The 19,336-nt window shown below is 44.8% G+C and overlaps 1 protein-coding gene across 3 annotated transcripts in view; it reads left to right on the top strand.

The window, feature by feature from the left end:
• Positions 1–19,336, top strand: part of LOC132828136 (putative helicase MOV-10) — a 96,420-nt gene that overhangs the window by 22,598 nt on the left and 54,486 nt on the right. For all 3 annotated transcript variants that reach the window (XM_060845052.1, XM_060845054.1, XM_060845055.1), the window contains 6 exons: positions 2,740–2,888; positions 4,655–4,893; positions 7,393–7,633; positions 7,893–8,018; positions 11,386–11,548; positions 12,757–12,908. In XM_060845052.1, the coding sequence (XP_060701035.1) occupies positions 2,740–2,888; positions 4,655–4,893; positions 7,393–7,633; positions 7,893–8,018; positions 11,386–11,548; positions 12,757–12,908 (1,070 nt within the window). The remainder of the gene's footprint in view (positions 1–2,739; positions 2,889–4,654; positions 4,894–7,392; positions 7,634–7,892; positions 8,019–11,385; positions 11,549–12,756; positions 12,909–19,336) is intronic.

The raw sequence follows: 19,336 nt of genomic DNA, 5'->3' as shown, positions 1-19,336 counted from the left end.
TGCCCCCTGACCAAACTGACTGCCCATGGGCCCACAAGCTCGACCATCTCCTGTAACTGCTGAGGTGCGGTATCCCACACTCCTGCAGAAACAGGACGTTGGCCAGGAAGGCCATCGTAGATACACATCGCGTACAACAGGTTTATTTTGGAATGCTGCTCCTTCATCAGGGAGCTGTGGAGCAGGAGCATAAGACACACAATTTATAGCAAATGATTTCAATCTCATGCAACTGAAATGATATATTGAATGAACCGAGATTGCTGTTAAGTCTTTCATCTTTTTAGAATGGGTTTGCTAGTTTTCGGTTCATTAATATGTAAATCCCAGAGCTACTTTTTAAGTCGCATTCGAGTTAACTTAAGGTTTTATAACAAAAGGTGACATCTCTGCTAGACAATGCATTAAAGGGGTAAGGTTAGAGTCTATCTGTATCCAATCTTGAGTCAGACTGGTTCTATTTCTAAAGTAGGTATTTATACCATACTAAGTGGATTGACTGCCTGCATTGATCATTCCACACATTGGGAGGAAAATAGAAGCATGGACTATTTTCTAAATGGAGAGATAATTCCGAAGTCTGAAGTGCAAAGAGACTTGGGAGTTCTAGTCCAGGATTCTCTCAAAGTAAGCTTGCAGGTTGAGTCAGTAGTTAGGAAGGCAGGTGTAATGTTGACATTTATTTTGAGGAGACTTGAATATAAAAGCAGGGATGTAATTCTGAGGCTCTATAAGGCTCTGGTCAGACCACATTTGGAGTATTGTGTGCAGATTTGGGCCCCATATCTCAGGAAGGATGTACTGGCCCTGGAGTGTTTTTGGAGGAGGTTCATGAGAATGGTCCCAGGAAAGAAAAGCTTAAGATTATATGAGGAATGTTTGAGGATTCTGGGTCCAAACTCTAAGGACTTGTAAAGGATGAGGGGTAGTGGGATCTGATTGAAACTTAAAGAATGCTGAATGGCCTGGACAGAATGGATGTTGGGAAGATGTTCCTGTTGGTAGGAGAGACTAGGACCCAAGGTCACAGCCTTCCAGTAAAAGGAAGACCTTTTTTGGAATGGAGATAAGGAGAAACTTCTTCAGGGTGGTGGTGGTGAATCTATGGAATTCATTCCCACAGAAGGCTATGGAGGCCCAGACATTGCATCTATCTCAGTCTTAAATATACTCATTCTTGAGTATCAAGGGTTACAGGAGGAAAGTGGGAGAATGGGGTTGAGAAACCTAGCAGCCATGGTTGAGTCTGCTCCACCATTCAATGGGCTGAAAGGAGCAGAAATTAGGCCAATGTCTCATGGTCTTTTATGAGCATACGGTCCAGCCTGATGCTCTCAGTGCACTAAGTGCATTCGTGGTCCTGTATAGCTGCAACATAACCTCCCAACTCCTGTACTCAATACTCTGACCAATAAAGGAAGGCATACCAAACGCCGCCTCCACTACCTCCACTACGCCTCCACTCCTTGATTCCACATTCAAGGAGCTATGGACTTGCACTCCAAGGTCTCTTTGTTCAGCAACACTCCCTAAGACCTTACCATTAAGTGTATAAGTCCTGCTAAGATTTGCTTTCCCAAAATGCAGCACCTCACATTTATCTGAATTAAACTCCATCTGCCACTTCTCAGCCCATTGGCCCATCTGATCAAGATCCTGTTGTAATCTGAGGAAACCTTCTTCACTGTCCACTACACCTCCAATTTTGGTGTCATTTGCAAACTTACTAACTGTACCTCTTATGCTCGCATCCAAATTATTTATATGAGTGACGAAAAGCAGTGGACCCAGCACCAATCCTTGTGGCACACCACAGGCCTCCAGTCTGAAAAACAACCCTCCACCACCACCCTCTGTCTTCTACCTTTTGAGTCAGTTCTGTATCCAAATGGCTAGTTCTCCCTGTATTCCGTGAGATCTAACCTTGCTCATCTGTCTCCCACGGGGAACCTTGTCAAATTTCTAACTGAAGTCCATATAGATCATGTCTACCACACTGACCTCATCAGTCCTCTGTTACTTCAAAAACCTCGATCAGGTTTGTGAGACATGGTTTCCCACGCGTGAAGCCATGTTGACTATCCCTAATCAGTCTTTGCCTTTCCAAATACATGTACATCCTGTCCCTCAGGATTCCCTCCAACAACTTGTCCACCACCTGAGGTCAGGCTCACCGGTCTATAGTTCCCTGGCTTGTCCTTACCACCCTTCTTAAACAGTGGCACCACGTTAGCCAACCTCCAGTCTTCCAGCACCTCACCTGCGACTATCGATGATATAAATATCTCAGCAACAGGCCCAGCAATCACTTCCCTAGCTTCCCACAGAGTTCTAGCATACACCTGATCAGGTCCTAGGGATTTATTCACCTTTTTATGTGTTTTAAGACATCCAGCTGCACCACCTCTGTAATATGGACATTTTTCAAGATGCCACCATCTATTTCCCCACATTCTGTTTCTTCCAAAGTGAATGTTGCTGCTTTGGGCTATTTCAAGAATATACATCCTGCATGGCCTTGAGGGATAAAATTGTTCTGCTGCAGGTTTAGCACATTGATCAGAATAATACTAGGGTTTAAAAGGTTCAATTACATGGACCAATTGCTGTGTAACTGCGCCCAGGTCAAGAACTTTGTCTTGAAGCTGAGGACTGTCAGATCTGATAAACCGTCTTTGACTCTGACTCTAGTATCGGTGTAGAGAGCATCTGTCTGACATTGTCTTGTGTCCTCCCTAGCTGAAAAAGGTGGAGTATGCTGACCAGTATCGTAATCGTTGGCCTGACCCTACCGACAATCTGGCAACGCCATCGCCTGCAGCCCCTATCCAGGAACCTGGGAAGAAGGACCATGCCAAAGCCATCATTTGTCAGATGGTTCAGAACAAGTAAAGTTGAGCCCTTCTGATTGGAGGAATGCTATCAGCTCCTTTTCTTGATTTTGTCTTGTGAAGTCAATGACTCCTGTTGGAGCTCGACTCTACCTGCACCTCTGGTATCTCCTCTGCAGTGTGTAGTCTAGTGGGATTGTGGGCTAGCTGTTAGACTCTGCGGAGTATCACAGATGATGAGGAAACTCCTTTCACTTGAGGCCAGTTAGAGTTCCCATCAATAGACAGTGACTGCGGTGAAGGGGGGGCTGTTCCAGTGTGACCCTTCTGTTACAAGATCAGAGGCACGCTGGTTATAACATGGTTAGACAGTAAGATCAACTCTGCAGCGAGTTGGCACAACACTCTGACTCTGAGATGGACAAGTGGGTCTGATAGGATCTGGTACCTGCTGGTTTCGCTCAGTGACATGAGTATGTTGCCAACTGCACATGGACCATTTGGTTCCAAGGTGCTGCAGTAATCTTGCTTCCCAAAGTCAGTCCCGAGTGGAACAAGCTGCCAGAGAAAGTGAACGCAGCCTCTTCATTTAAAATCTTCAAGATCAGTTTTTAGATAATTTCCATTTTTAAGTTTCTCCCCTTCAGATCTCAGCAATTCATGGCTGAGTGGAGTTAGCCCCACCCATGTGAAGGTTGATGGAATACAGGCATTAGTTTGTGATGCTGACACAGAGATCAGAGGAACATTCATTTCTCAAACCTCACTCAGAGACATGAAATTTGAAGCTCTCTGTCTCTCATTTGTCAGGGCCACAACATGAGAGAGAAACAATTGCATAAAGGAATTTATAAGCATGAGAAGAGGGTGTTGATAGAATCATATAATCTTACAGTACATGTCTATACCGCCTCTTCAGCCCTAACCCCATAGCGTTGTGTCGTCTTCACTAGCAAGTATATATCCAGCTCTTTCACAACCTCTTATGGAATCTCCCTCTGCCACTCTTCCAGGCAGCACTCTGAGTAAAGAAGTTTCTCCTCCTCTCGTTCCCAGCTCTCTCGTTTGCTGTATAAGTTATTATTTCCTTTTTAATGTTTCTCCACCCCCCCCCCCCTCCCGCTGCCTTTTGTATTCAACCAGATGGAAACGCTAGGCAGCAGTCTTCAACTTCAAGTCTCCTTTTAGTAATATTTTAGATTCTTTTTTTTTTGATGCAAGATGGTAACAAAACCACCCACTTCACCTTTACCCATTACCCATGGAACAAGAATGAGGCTGGCTGACTGATCGATCAGCGATCGATCCTTACCAATGAGTCTGACTTGAGTTTGAAGAGAACTCCTAATGGGAGAACTCTCCTCTTCCTCACAAGCTACTTGCTGTGTCTCTGATTTCTGAAAGACCTTTAATCTGATCTGGTTGAATCGATGCTAACCATTCACATTGTGGCTAGAGACAGCCTGATCTACTTATTGACCGTGCACTCACTGAAATGATTAGTTTTGAATTTTTTTACCCTGTCACCCACCAACTTCTGTTTGGGATTAGGGAGCGGAAAGAGATTTTTGGGTATTTTCAATCCTGTGTGGAATCTGTGCCCTGTTCTAGTCTCCAGCCAGTAGGACTGACCTTTCTCCCTAGATTTCTGAGTGGGCCAATGCATCAATCCCTAGAGCAAGCCCTCCCTGTGATGTTGATTTAAAGACTGAATTGATGAGCCCCATCACCTGTACTTCCAGAATTCTGTTGTCTGCACAGTGACATGTTTGGCGCATACGGGCTCTGGGTTGCTGTGGTAACATGATATGGTTGTCTTCCAGGAAACGGATCGTCCAGAATAAAGGTGGTGTGAGAGTGTTTTCAGACTTTGATACCGGTGAGGGTAAAATTGAGGTTTTCCTCAACCCCGACACCCAGGCATCAGTCCCCATCGACATCAAGAATGAAGGGATCGAGATAGTGACCTTTGTACGGTGTGAGATGCTTTGCAAGTTCCCAGTGTTCACCCTGGGGAATGAGGCGAATGTGACCAGCTCCCAGCGAATTACCTTGGCAACAGGTGAGGCACATGCTTCCTGCTCCTCACCCCTGCTAGCAGCTTCCTCACATATGGGATGTGAGCATCACTGGCAAGGATGGCACTGATAGCCCATCTCCTATGAGGTAGTAGTGGGGAGCTGTCCTATGCGGGGAGAATTCAAAAACAAGGGAGCCAGATGTATAAGACCAATGTGTGTTTTCTCCACCGCCCCCCCCCTCCAAATTATGGGAGAGACTAGGATTAGAAGGCATTGTCTTAGAATAAGGGATTGTACATTTAAGATAGAGATTGGTTTTTGCTCAGAGAATTGTGAATCTGTGGAATTCGTTGAGGCTGGGTTATTACGTATATTCAAGGCTTTTGGTTAGTAAGAGTATCAAGAATTAATGGAGTGGAGGCCTATCAGAAACTAATTGCTGGAAAAACTCAGCAGGTCTGGTTGCATCTATAGAGAGAAGGAGATAGTGAGGGCTACAGATGCTGGAGAGTCAGATTCGATAAAGCGTGGTGCTGGAAATGTGCAGCAGGTCAGGCAGCATCTGAGGAGCAGGAGAGCTGATGTTTTGGGCCGGACCCTTTATTTAGAACCTGTCCTGATGATCAGTTCTGGTGTAAGGTCCTGCCCGAAACATCCAGTCTCCTGCTCATCGGATACTGACCTGCTGCACTTTTCCAGCACCACACTTTAATCGGTTTCTCCCACAGCATCTATAATGTTTCAAGTCCAGCGCCCCTCTTCAGTGGTTTGGAAGTTGCTGGTGAAAGAGCCTTGGTAAATGTCAGCAGTGCAGCCTATAGAGAGTACACATTGCTGTTACTGAATGTCAGTGGTGGAGGGAGTGAATTGAATTGAATTTATTGTCACATGTACTGTGGCACAGTGAAAAGCTTTGTCTTGTGAGCAATACAGGCAGATACCAGAGTTAATTAGCATAGATAGTAAATAATAGGTAAACAGCGGCAAAAACAAAAACACAGGTACAGGCGAATGTTAAGCGTTTTGTGAGTCCATTCAGTATTCTAACAACAATAGGGTAGGAACTGTTTTGAAACCGGCTGGTGCGTGTGTTCAGGCTTCTGTACCTTCTCCCCAATGGTAGAGGTTGTAGAAAAACATTGCCAGGGTGGGGTGGATCTTTTGAGAATGCTGGCGGCCTGTCCTTGACACCAGGCCTGGGTGGATGGATTCTATAGATGAGAGGTTGGCCTTTGGGATTGTCCGGGTTGAGTTCACCGCTCTGCCTCCGATTTTGAATGGTACAGTTGCCATACCAGGTAGTGATACATCCAGACAGAATGCTCTCGGTGGTACACCTATAAAAGTTGGTAAGGGTATTCACTGTCATGCCAAATTTCCTCAGCTGCCCGAGGAAGAAGAGACGTGGTTGGGTTTTGTAACCCAGTGCGTCCACATGAAGAGTCTAAGAAAGCTTGTTGTGGATGACCACTCCCAGGAGCTTGACACTCTCCACTCATTCCAACGCTGTACTGTTCATGTGTGGGGGGGGCATGAGGAACATCCCACTGAAAGTCAATAATGTGGATATGTGTGGTGCATCTCCAGGCACGTTTTTTAAATGTGTTGAGTTTAAGGATTACTATCCTTTAGGCAGCATTTTCCAGACCCAAACCACCCTCTCGATGAGGAATATTTTTCCTCTTCGTCCCTTAATCAGTCTACCAAGCACTTTAGCACAATGTCCCCTAAACACTGTCATCTCTGATGGGATAATTATCCTCCCTCCCAAGCTCCACTCAAATTTGTGCATCTTAACTAAATCCCCTCTTAGTTGAAAATGTGTTGCTGGTTAAAGCACAGCAGGTTAGGCAGCATCCAAGGAATAGGAAATTCGACGTTTCGGGCATAAGCCCTTCATCGGGCTTATGCCCGAAACGTCGAATCTCCTGCTCCTTGATCTCCAGCATCTGCAGACCTCATTTTTTACCCTAAATCCCCTCTTAACCTCCTGTTGGTTTGAAGAACAGCCCCAGCCTGAACAGCCTCCCCTCCCCTCCCCTCCCCTGTTTCCCAGCCCTGGCAATGTCTTTGTGAATCTCCTGTACCCTCCCCGAGTGCAATCCCATCCTTTCTGGAGTGAGTCATTTGGATTGTTGGTCAGCCTTTTTCTTGGTGTAACTGCGGGTGACTTGTCAGACACTTGCAAACGTGGTTTCAGGCTCAACCCATTATATTTAGATTAGATTCCCTACAGTGTGGAAACAGGCCCTTCAGCCCAACAAGTCCACACTGACCCTCCAAAGAGTAACCCACCCAAACCCATTTCCCTCTGACTAATGCACCTAACACTATGGGCAATTCACCTAACCTGCACGTCTTTGCACTGTGGAGAATGTGCAAACTCCACACAGACAGTCGCCTGAGGCTGGAATTGAACCTGGGACCCTGTGCTGTGAGGCAACAGTGCTAACCACTGAGCCACCGTGCCTGCCCATGTTGTAAGTGAATGGGGAGCAGTGGACTTTATCCAATCAATGATGCGTTCTTTATCTGCGCAGGAAGCACCCATCGGATTGAAGTCATCTGCTCGATGCCGGACTCTGGCTATTTCCCAGTCACCCTCGCCTTTCAGTTTGAAGATGCCAGCTCCAGGCCCTTCAACATTATTCGCTTTTTCTCGGCTCGGGTAACCAGCAGCATCACTGAAGTGTTGAAACCAACTGGTCCCTACAAACCATACCAAAGTTCCAATCGGCGTCCGACAGAAGCTATTATTGAAGATGGATTGATGCCAGACGTGTGAGTCTTATTGTTTAATAGTGCAATTCTGTCTCTCTTCCTTGAAAAATTTGTTCGTGGCATATTTGTGTTGAATTTATTGCCCATCCCAGGGAGGGTGGTGGAGGCAGGTACTCTCTCAGCATTTAATAAGCATCTGGATGATGCTGCTGGGCAGATGCAGACACATCCACCAGTTGAGTTTGAGGTTTGCACGTTCTGGCTGTGTGTTTTTATGACTTTTTTTTTCTTTTGTTATTTCTTCTTGGATTCATTGAAGCTTTTCCAACTACCGTCTGGAAAAAGCCAGAACCCTGCACCAATTTCGTTATCCTCGGGCGTTGTTTACGGCTCTCAAGCACGGACTGAAGCAGGACAAGAGTCTTCCTGAGGTGGAAAGGATTAAGTAAGCCCAGTTTTCATTTCGAAAATGGGGTGTGGGCTGAGAGTTGGAACAGAGAGCAGACTGGATGATTGGTGTCTTTTTTTTACTCTTACCTGAATGGGTAGCTGACTGCATTAGCTGTCACCCTCCTCATCCCAAGGACACTTGACAGGGTGGATGTTGAAGATTGCTTCCCATTGGAGGAAAGATGAGAACTTGGGGATACAATTTCAAATAAAAGCTTGCCCATTCAAAATAGAGATAAGAATATTTTTTTCATTCAGAGCTGTGTGCCTTACCCAGGGAGAGAAAAAGGTACGGTCATTGAATATTTCTAAGGCAGATGGAGGTAGAACTTTGATAAGAAAGTCAAATAGTAGCAGAGGAGGCAGACAGGAAGGTAGATTGAGACCATAATCAGGTTTGAAATGATCTCCTCAAAGGGGAAAACAGGATGGAAGGGCTGAATGGACTACTGCCTGCTCTTGATATGAAATTTCGTATCCAATTATGAACAAGCTTTACATTAGCAAACCACTGCAGGCTGCAAATGTCAAATAAATAGTCACGGAGATGTACAGCACAGAATTAGACCCTTCGGTCCAACCCGTCCACGCTGACCAGATATCCCAACCCAATCTAGCCCCACCTACCAGCACCTGGCCCATATCCCTCCAAACCCTTCCTATTCATATACCCAAAAATGATGCCTTTTAAATGTTGCAATTATACCAGCCTCCGCCACTTCCTCTGGCAGCCCATTCCATACACGTACCACCCTCTGTGTGCAAAAGTAGTCTCTCGGGTCTCTTTTATATCTTTCCCCTCTCACCCTAAACATATGGCCTCTAGTTCTGGACTCCCCCACCCTAGGGAAATGATTTTTGTCTATTTACGCTATCCATGCCCCTCATGATTTATAAACCTCTATAAGGTCACCTCTCAGCCTCCGACGTTCCAGGGAAAACAGCCCCAGCCTATTTAATCTCTCCCTTTTAGCTCAAATCCTCCAACCCTGGCAACCTCCTTGTAAATCTTTTCTGAGCCCTTTCAAGTTTCACAACATCTTTCTGATAGGAAGGAGACCGGAATTGCACACAGTTTTCCAACAGCGGCCTAACCAATGTCCTGTACAGCCGCAACATGACCTCCCAACTCCTGTACTCAATACTCTGACCAATAAAGGAAAGCATACCAAACGCCTTCTTCACTATCCTATCTACCTGCGACTCCACTTTCAAGGAGCTATGAACCTGCACTCCAAGGTCTCTTTGTTCAGCAACACTCCCTACAACCTTACCATTAAGTGTAGAAGTCCTGCTAAGATTTGCTTTCCCAAAATGCAGCACCTCGCATTTATCTGAATTAAATTGCATCTGCCACTTCTCAGCCCACTGGTCCATCTGGTCAAGATCCTGTTGTAATCTGAGGTAACCTCCTTCACTAAGGGCTCATGCCCAAAACGTCGATTCTCCTGCTCCTTGGATGCTGCCTGACCTGCTGTGCTTTTTCAGCAACACATTTTCAGCTCTAACCTCCTTCACTGTCCACTACACCTTCAATTTTGATGTCATAACTGTACCTCTTATGCTCACTTACAGATCATTTTATCTAAATCTGAATATTCTGGTTTTCGGGAGCACTTTTGGAGAAAGACTGAATTCAGCTTTTGAGGATTGGAAGAGGTTGGAGATGTGACAGGTTCGAAGTGCATAAGGAGGGAAGGGATTGGGGGAGGGGAGGAGAACAAAATGAAAGGTTGGTGTTAGGGTGGAGGGCAGGAGAGATTACAAAAACAATCACCTGAGATTGCAAGGTAGATGAGGTTTGTGAAGAAACAAAGGAGGTGCCTTCAGAGGCTGTTAATGGTGATGGTTGTTAGCCAAAAAGCAAATTCGACTTGCATTTCTGAAATTGTTGGTCTCTGTTGATATTGGAATGTGGCTAATCTAAAACTGCTGCTCCTTGTTCTCATGTTGATCTCTGTTGGAAACTGCAGGAGGTTGAAGAGAACGAGGGGAGAATTGACATGTTTGGTGACTGAAAGCTCAGAGAATGCCTGTACCTGCAGGCGCGCATTCAAAGGTCAGATGGAAAGGGACAGGTTATTTGGTGGTGGGGCTATTGGTTCCTGATGAAGGACTTTTGCGTGAAACATCGACTCTACTCCTCAGATGCTGCCTGACTGGCTGTACTTTTCCAGCACCACACTCTCAACTGTAATTTCCAGCATCTGCAGTCCTCCCCTTTCTCCCTGGGATATTGGTTTCGTTAGATCTTGGTCAAGATTAGAATGGTGCTAGAAAAGCACAGCAGGTCAGGCAGCATCCGAGGGGCAGATAAATTTACATTTCATGCAAAGGCCCTTCATCAGGAATGACCTGCCTGACCTGCTGTACTTTTCCAGCACCACTCTAATCTCCAGCATTTGCAGTACCCACTTCTGCATAGTTAGAGCATGTTCCGCCTCTGAATGAGGAGGTTTCTTCTGAATTCCCTCCTGCATGTATGAAATGAGCTGCCAGAGGAAAGGGGTGGAGGCTGGTACAGTCACAACATTTAAGAGGCATTTGGATGGGTATATGAATAGCAAGGGTTTGGAGGGATATGGGCCGGGTGCTGGCAGGTGGGACTAGATTGGGTTGGGATATCTGGTTAGCATGGACAGGTTGGATTGAAGGGTCTGTTTCTGTGCTGTACATTGCTATGACTCCATCTCAAATCTGTGGCCCCTAGTTTTAGTTTCTGACACAAACGGGAACATCTTTGCTGAATCCCTGTGTTAATTTATTGGGGAGGCCTCGTTCTCATTCTGAAGAAAGGAGGTCTAATCTGATCAGTCTTTCCTGATAATCCCTCACTATTAGTGATCATCCATGTAAATCTCTTTTTTTTTCCCAAGCCTCATCCAGTTTCTCTTTGTACTTCTGTAAATTAGAAAGCTGATAAAGGGCTTCTGCCCGAAACGTTGATTTTCTTGCTCCTCGGATGCTGCCTGACCTGCTATGCTTTTCCAGTACCTCTTTAATCTTGACTCTGATCTCCAGCATCTGCAGTCCTCGTTTTTGCCTGGTATAGAAAGCTGCCATTTGCAGTTAGAATGTAGATCCCAGTCTCTGTCAGAGTTGACTGGCATTGCTGAATGTGAATGGAATCAACAAGTGTGCTGCTGGGAAAGCACAGTCGGTCAGGCAGTATCCGAGGAACAGGAGAGTCGATTGTTTCAAGCATAAACCCTTCAAGTATCAGGAATGGAGTCAGTCGATTAGTGCCTTGCTGACAGGAGTTCTGTAGTTCAGCATGGACCTGAGTTCAGAGATACCAGTGTCGCGTGCTTCATAGTGACTGCCTCACTGTGCCAGCTCTCATGTTTGTGTTTTTTGTGCAGTTCATTACTTGCCACGCTGTTAGGGTTTGACAATTACAGTGAGCGGTTCAGTTTGTTGCTGCACATGGAGGAGATTCAGATGGAAGCTGACATTACCAGGTACAACATGAAGGGAGTTCCCATGCACCGAGATCCACACAAGAGGCACCTTCTCATACTCCAGGTTAGTGCTGATATTCCAAGGGCTTTCCAAATTGAAGGAAGGTCATGGAAGTTAGGGATAGGAGTAGGCCATTCAGTCCCTTGACTGTCATTCAGTTCTAACATATATTTAAAACAGACTTGAGGCCACTTGGTCCAACTGGTCCATGCTAGTTTTGAGGATGCATACTCACTCCTCATCACTGTCTAATCTATCAGTAAATTTGTTTATTCTGTGTCTTGGTGAGCCAGGTTCCTGTTAAGAGCACCATCCGTGTTTGACTTCTGGTTCCAAGCCCCTCAAAGCCATTGATTAACAAAACTTACCCGTCCTTGGTTTCAATTGAACCCTGACACCTTTTTGCCATGTCAACAATTTTTTGGGGAAAAAGTTAGTTGCAGATCTCCCCTCTCAATGGAAAGAAGTCTTTCCTGTCATTGCCCGAATGGCCTGGTTCACATTTCAAAGTTCTGCCCCTTTCCTTTGCACCTCCTCACTGGAGGGGATAGTTTCTGTCCCTTTTTTTTTCCTGTTCAATCATCCTAAACACTTCAATAGACTCTCACTGTCTTCTCAGGAACACAGGCCTCTGTGTTTATCAAACTTGAACCTTGGCCTCTATGAAATAGCAGCGTTTATGCAAGGACCGATGTCAGGTAAAATAAACACCAAAGAACTGCAGGTGCTGAATAGGAAAGAATCCCTATAGTGTGGAACCAGGCCATTCGGCCCAACAGGTCCACGCCAAACCACTGAAGAGCATCCTAAGCCAGACCCACGCCACTACCCAGTCCCTGTAATCCTGCATTTCCCATGGCTAATCCACCTAGCCTGCAAACCCCTGAACACTACGGGGCAATTTAGCATGGCCTATTCACCCTAACCTGCAAACCCCTGAACACAATAGAGTAATGTAAACTGGCCAATCCACCCTAACCTGCATATCTCTGGACTTAGAAGTTCTGAAATAAAAAGACAAATTGTTGGAAAAATTCAGCAGGTCTGGCAGCATCTATGCAGAGAGGGAAAGTCAATGTTTTGAGTCCAGTGTCAGGTGACTCCAGCTGAGACCGGTCACTGTGCAACTGAGCTACACCTGGCAAGATGCCTGCAGGTTTTAATTTGTTCGGAGTAGTTTTATTTCAGCCACTGATGGAATCTACAATTTGCTGGACTCTGACTGAAGTGACCACCAGCTGATTTCAGTTCCTCTTTCCCGATTGTGTCAGGTTCCTGGAGTTGCTGAGAACAGACCATCTGTGCTCCGAGGAGATCATCTCTTTGCATCCAAGTGTGACGATGTGAAGCAACCGGTAACCTGTTACAAGGGCTATGTTCACGCTGTGGAGTTGGAGCAAGTGAAACTGGGCTTTTCTCAAAAGTGAGTAATTGGGTCATTTCGTGGTAGCATGGTGGATGAGTATCTGTGTAAACCCAACCTCTGACGGGATAGGGCAGCCTCACACTTTGCACAACGTGGGCCTTTCAGAGTTCGAGATGTTGGCAGTTCCTCAATCCAGTTAGGAATTTGTGCTCCAGCTCACATGTAGCCAGATTGGTCACCAAATTCGGGAGTGTTGTTTGCACATTGGAAATGTGACAAAATACAAGATGTTAATAAACTTGCAGAAAACAAGAAAATACATTCTCACGTATAGAAATGCTTTGTTTTAGGGAGAGGCCATAAACACTTGGAAATGAGTTTCTAAGTGGTTTTGAGGGTTACAGGGATTGTAGATGCACAAATCAAAGTGACTTCGGTGTAAGATTTTATTTAAAAAAAGCTTTTCTAAACAAAATGTGGTTAAATTTTGCAAAGATAACTTTGCTTTTCAATTTTATGTCTGTCTTTATATTAAACCTTGGTTAGACCACATTTGGAAGATCGAAAACAGTTCTGGTCTCTATGCGATAGACAGAGATGCTGGAGAAAGTGCATAAAAGATTTATTAAAATGTATTTAGACTGAGAAGTTGGATCTAGGTCTGTTGCTTGATTTGAAGTTACTTCAGTTTTTTTTAAATTTTTGTTTTCTTTCTCTCAGAGAGACTGAGATTGGTTTTGCTTGCAGACTTTGAGATCCAAGTGCATGACCATCTCAGATCTGTGACAAACGATAACTTACAACCAATCAGAAAGCTGTTGCTGGGCAGTTTCTTTGTTTTTAACCAAAAAAAACACCTGGTGCAAGTTTGTCTGTCAGAAGTATCAATGCCCTTGTGGAACAAATGACTGAACACCACACAGTTCCACTTTTTCTTTGGATTTTTTTGATGATCCAATAATCCAACTCTCTCTATATTCCAGTTTACAATTGCCAGATAAAGTATCTGTAGATCTTGCAATAGGCTGGGGCTGATATCTCTGCAATGGAGATTGTGGTGAGCAGAGGGCAAGTCTTTTTAGGAATGTGAAAAGGGTAGTTATGGAGAATAATTTCCCACTTTTAACAAATTACACAAATGTAGGGTTATGATGTTTTCTGGTTACTATGTGTTAGAAATGGTCACACTGTACACTTCAGGAGGTTCAAACTCACCAATTGCTGCGTAGTATGGCAACAGTTTTAGGCAGCTGAATTGTTATGTATTATAGTTCATCACATAACTCTCAAGTGCAGCCTCTCAACACCTGTATGTAGCTGGTTCCTGGCTAATTAGTTCTTAGCTCTCTACAAAGAGTAGCATAGGCATCCCTCTGATGGAAGGACACCAGAACTGCACCAAGAGGTCTGTGTAAGGTTCCATCCTCTCCAGAGATGTGTAAGAACATCTCTCTGAATAGCGCAGTTTGAAAATCTCTATATAGCAAACTTTGACATTAAAATGTAGAGCCCTGCCTTAACTGTTTCTCTTTCTATACCTTTTAACAGCACGTAGACCTTGTTAAACATATTCACAACTCCATGTTTTTGATAAAATATTGCCCCTCCACCTTGGTGATTGGGCAGTCGTTGTTCTCAGTGGGGAGCCGTTGTGTTACCTGGGTAAAGTTGGCAACATTCATGGTGGTGCAGGAGTCTGTCTTGCTGATGCTGACGTTGCCTCCCAGATGTATTGTTGTTGTTCGCTTGTTTTCCTAGCTCTGGCTTTGGTCAAATATAGACTCTTTGTTTCTTCTCACTCACTGATTTCAGTCTCAATGACAGGGAATTCCAAACACTTCATGGGGAATACTTTCCTGGAGAACATTGTGAAATCTCAAAGGACACCCATTTTATTTTAAACTCAATGGGATCAGTTCCAACCAACCCACGATGTTGGTATCTGAAATTAATGTTATTAAACACTTTTTTTTTATATATGTGGAGCAATTTAGTTATCCTATTTGAGTTACCCGGCTCAATAATCCTGTTCACTGGTTCCTCAAAAACTTGTCAAATTCCCATGTGTAATCAATCCATTCCTCAGCACCAGTAAGTGTTCCTGCCCATTGGAAAACCACCTCCTCATCTCACTTTCATTCCTTCCTTTCTCATCAGTCTCACTTTTTTTTTCTCTCTAATTCCTCTCCCAATTTTTGTTTTAAACCTGAGAATCCTCCATAAAATCCTTTTTTTCTTCTTGTAAAAGATGGAACAAAGTGCAGTAGAAGGGATTTGTAACAATTTAAGATGTAAAATAACTGTTGTGCAACTGCACATCTATACACTACCTTTAATCCCCCCCACCCCACCCCTGACTGTTGTAAATATTCAGAGCTAATGAAACCAAGTTGTTACAGTCAGCCTTGTTTGAAGTCACTGGGTCCTATTCCAAGTTCACATACCCTTTATGTTAGTGGGTTTTGAGAAGATTCGTAGCTCAGGTTGAGGCTCTGGATGTAGATTTGCTCACTGAGCTGGAAGGTTCATTTTTTCAGACGTTTCATCACCATACTAGGTAAGCTCTCCAAATGAAGTTTCATCCAGCTCAGTGAGCTAACCTACATCTAGAGCCCTTTATGTCTTGGCTACATTCCTTTGCATCACTTTGTTTACCTCCTAGCAATGCTTTTTTTTTTCTCTTGTGGGCTGTGGGTGTCATTGGCTGGGCCAGCATTTACTGCCCATCCCTTGGTGTCCCTTGAGAAATTGGGGGTGAGTTGTCTCTTTGATCTGCAGCAGTCCATGTGCTGTAGGTAGACCCACAATTAGGGAGAGAATTCCAGGACTTTGACTCAATGGCAGTGAAGGAATGGTGATATATTTCCAAGTCAGGATGGTGAGTGGCTTGGAGGGGAAGTTGCAGGGGTGGAGTTCCCATGTATCTGCTGCCCTTGTCCTTCTAGATAGAAGTGGTTGTGGGTTTGGAAGGTGCTGTCTGAGGAGCATTGATTGTGAATGGGCAAATGATTCTATGATGATCTTGGTGGTACCTCAAGAACCATCATCGTCTCTTTCTGTTGTCTCCACCCTGTCTTCTAGCATAGATTGCATGCAGACATCATGTGCTGTAGGTAGACCCACAATTAGGCAGAGAACTTTTTTTTTAACCCATATTTTGGAGTTCTCTCTTTTTCAAGTAATCCTTTTTTTGTTGTGTTGATCCTTGAAATAGGTCACTCATTTCATTACTGCATCAACTGTGGCATGCCTCTCAAAATCTTCAAAACGTTTGCCCATCTCATTAAAATATTGAGGCTACAATTGCACCACATCTTCCATCTGATTTGGAGGGTGCTTTTCACAGGAATGCCACCTTCTGCGCTCTGCTTCCTTCACCTCATGGTTGACTGAGATCATCTACAACTGCACCCTCCGAAAAGCAGAACCATCTCACTCTGGTTAAAAATCTCACAACATCAGGTTATAGTCCAACAGGTTTAATTGGAAGCACATTAGAGTGGTTCCAATTAAGCCTGTTGGACTATAACCTGGTGTTATGATTTATTTTTAACTTTGTACACCCCAGTCCAGCACCAGCATCTCCAAATCATCTCACTCTGGGGCATAGAACATAAACTTCTTTCTCTGTGTCTCATTCTGATTGGCTTTTCCTTGGTGTTAAACCTCTGCTTCCCCTTTGGGTGCTAGCATGATAACCTTTACTTGCCTAACATCTTTCCTCAGACATCATTTTCTTGCACATTGTCAGGAAAGCCCCTCTGGTGTGATCTGAGCTAGATGATGTTACTCGATGCTTTTGTATAAATCTTCGCCTTCAGATTTATTGTGTGAGTGTATTTCTTGCCCTGTTTATGATCTGAATAATGTGTGAACTACTTTTCTCAGACAAGTGTCACATCCTCACTTTGTAGAATTGTGTGGTTTCTAATACTATCATGTTCTCAAATAAGCAGCATCTTTCAGTGTTTGGATTAGATTTCCTACAGTGTGGAGACAGGCCCTTTGGCCCAACAAGTCCACACCAACCCTCCGAAGAGTAACCCACCCAGATCCATTTCCTGTCCAACTAATGCACCTAACACAATGGGCAATTTAGCATGGCCAATTCACCTGACTTGCACATCTTAGGACTGTGGGAGGAAACCGGAGCAGCTGAAGGAAACCCATGCAGATATAGGGAGAATGTGCAAATTCCATACAGTCACCCGAGGCTGGAATCGAACCTGGGACCCTGGCGCTGTGAGGCTACAATGCTAACCATTCAGCCAACGTGCCACCCCAAATATTTTTGCTTCAATTCCTACCCCTTGTTGCTCTGACACTGGTGACTTGTTTATTACTGTCTTCCTTCATTCTGTATATCTTTACTCTGTGACTGGTCGTTTCCGCCGATTGAAAAAATGTGATGCTGGAAAAACACAGCAGGCCAGGCAGTATCCGAGGCGCAGGAGAATCGACATTTCGGCCATGATTCCTGAAGAAGGGCTTATGCCCAAAACGTCGATTCTCCTGCTCCTCGGATGCTGCCTGGCCTGCTGTGTTCTTCCAGCACCACATTTTTCAACTCTGGTCTCCAGCATCTGCAGTCCTCACTTGCTCCTTTTTGTGCAGATTGTCCTATTGAAATGATTTATAATTGTTATTTAAATCGGGAGTAACTTCTATCTGCTGAGTTCAAGCCAGTCAATCCCATAAATGTTTTAGATTAGATTACTTACAGTGTGGAAACAGGCCCTTCGGCCCAACAAGTCCACACCGACCCGCTGAAGCGCAACCCACCCATACCCCTACATATACCCCTTACCTAACACTACGGGCAATTTAGCATGGCCAATTCACCTGACCCGCACATCTTTGGACTGTGGGAGGAAACCGGAGCACCCGGAGGAAACCCACGCAGACACGGGGAGAACGTGCAAACTCCACACAGTCAGTCACCTGAGGCGGGAATTGAACCCAGGTCCCTGGCGCTGTGAGGCATCAGTGCTAACCACTGTGCCACCGTGTTTGTTCGTGCATTTGTAGGAACAACACAGCCATTCCACAGGGAGAAACTGCTCACTGATACTTTTTTCTAAGTAACCTGCATAATTTTAATAAGGCATAGCCGTGTTAAAAAGATCCTCAATATTGAAAGCTCCTGGGATTTCTCCCTCTGGGGATATATGCTTCTCCACTTATGAATAGGAGTTTCAGTTGTAACTGAAAAACAAGATAACCTACCAATTTTATCAGAAGTTAACAAGCAATGTATTTTGATTGCAGTTTAAAAGCACATGCCAAAAACTACATTTTCTTTTAAATGTCATCCTGGATCTAGGAAATGATGGTCTCACGGTATGTATCATCACCAGACTACGAATCCAGAGACTCCAGTAATGCTCTGGGGAAAACAAAAAAAACCAAAGAACTGCAGGTGCTGGAAATCAGAAACCAAAAACAGAAATTGCTGGAAAAACTTGGCAAGTCTAGCAGCATCTGTGGAGAGAAATGAGGCTTAACACTTTTTTTTTATTTTAAAAAAAACCTTAAGTCCCTACAGCAGTTCAATTCTGTCCAGCTTTTCCATATGGGGAACAGATAAATCCAAGGCATTTCTAACTTCTACAAGACGTTAATTACTTACTTTTGAGGCACTGGGAAGGCCCAATAACTGAGTAGACCCCTATTATTCTTTTGAGAAATGTGTTGCTGGAAAAACACAGCAGGCCAGGCAGCATCCGAGGAGCAGGAGAATCAACGTTTCGGGCATAAGCCCTTCTTCAGGAATCATGCCCAAAACATCGATTCTCCTGCTCCACGGATGCTGCCTGGCCTGCTGTGTTTTTCCAGCATCACATTTTTCAACTCTGGTCTCCAGCATCTGCAGTTCTCTCTTTTTTTCCCCGATTTATTCTTTTGACTGAAAGACTTTAGATGGTGGTCTCTCCCCACTGCGCCCTGCCGGGGCAGCAGCCCCAAGTTTTACTGCGTCCCTCAGCCCATAGTCCTGGACTTAGAATGTGCCATTCTGCAACACTTGGTTGAGGGCAACTCCTTGCTCTGGAAAGCCAACAACTTTTGGGCAGACCCTCTTTCAAGGAGTTGATGGTCCTTCAGGCGCAATCAGTGTTTGTCTCTGTCTCTGTGTGTGCCCTGGGGAACAGGCCCTAGGGTAGAGCCCCGCATTACTAAGCTGCTCAGGGCAAGTGTCAACAAGCCCCTGTGTCTTTCTGCAGACTTCCTTTTACAAAGACACACATTTCAGCAGGAGGTGTGTGACAGACTCCCAACAACTGCCCACACTCCCCACCATGGTTCGAGGGTAGCATGCAAAGGCATCCCTGAACAATCTGATACACATTGTCCTTCTCACCACCTGCCAAACGATGCTTTGGTGCTTGTGGGACAGTTTTGGTGATGAGGTGTACTTTCGAATGACTTTGACAGTCTGCCCGGCGAACCATCGGACAGGATCCACCCCTCTCCTTTACTCGCTGGGT

The sequence above is a fragment of the Hemiscyllium ocellatum genome, chromosome 26 (assembly GCF_020745735.1).
Source record: "Hemiscyllium ocellatum isolate sHemOce1 chromosome 26, sHemOce1.pat.X.cur, whole genome shotgun sequence".
In the NCBI taxonomy this organism is placed as follows: domain Eukaryota; kingdom Metazoa; phylum Chordata; class Chondrichthyes; order Orectolobiformes; family Hemiscylliidae; genus Hemiscyllium; species Hemiscyllium ocellatum.
This window is presented reverse-complemented; position numbering and strand designations above follow the sequence as displayed.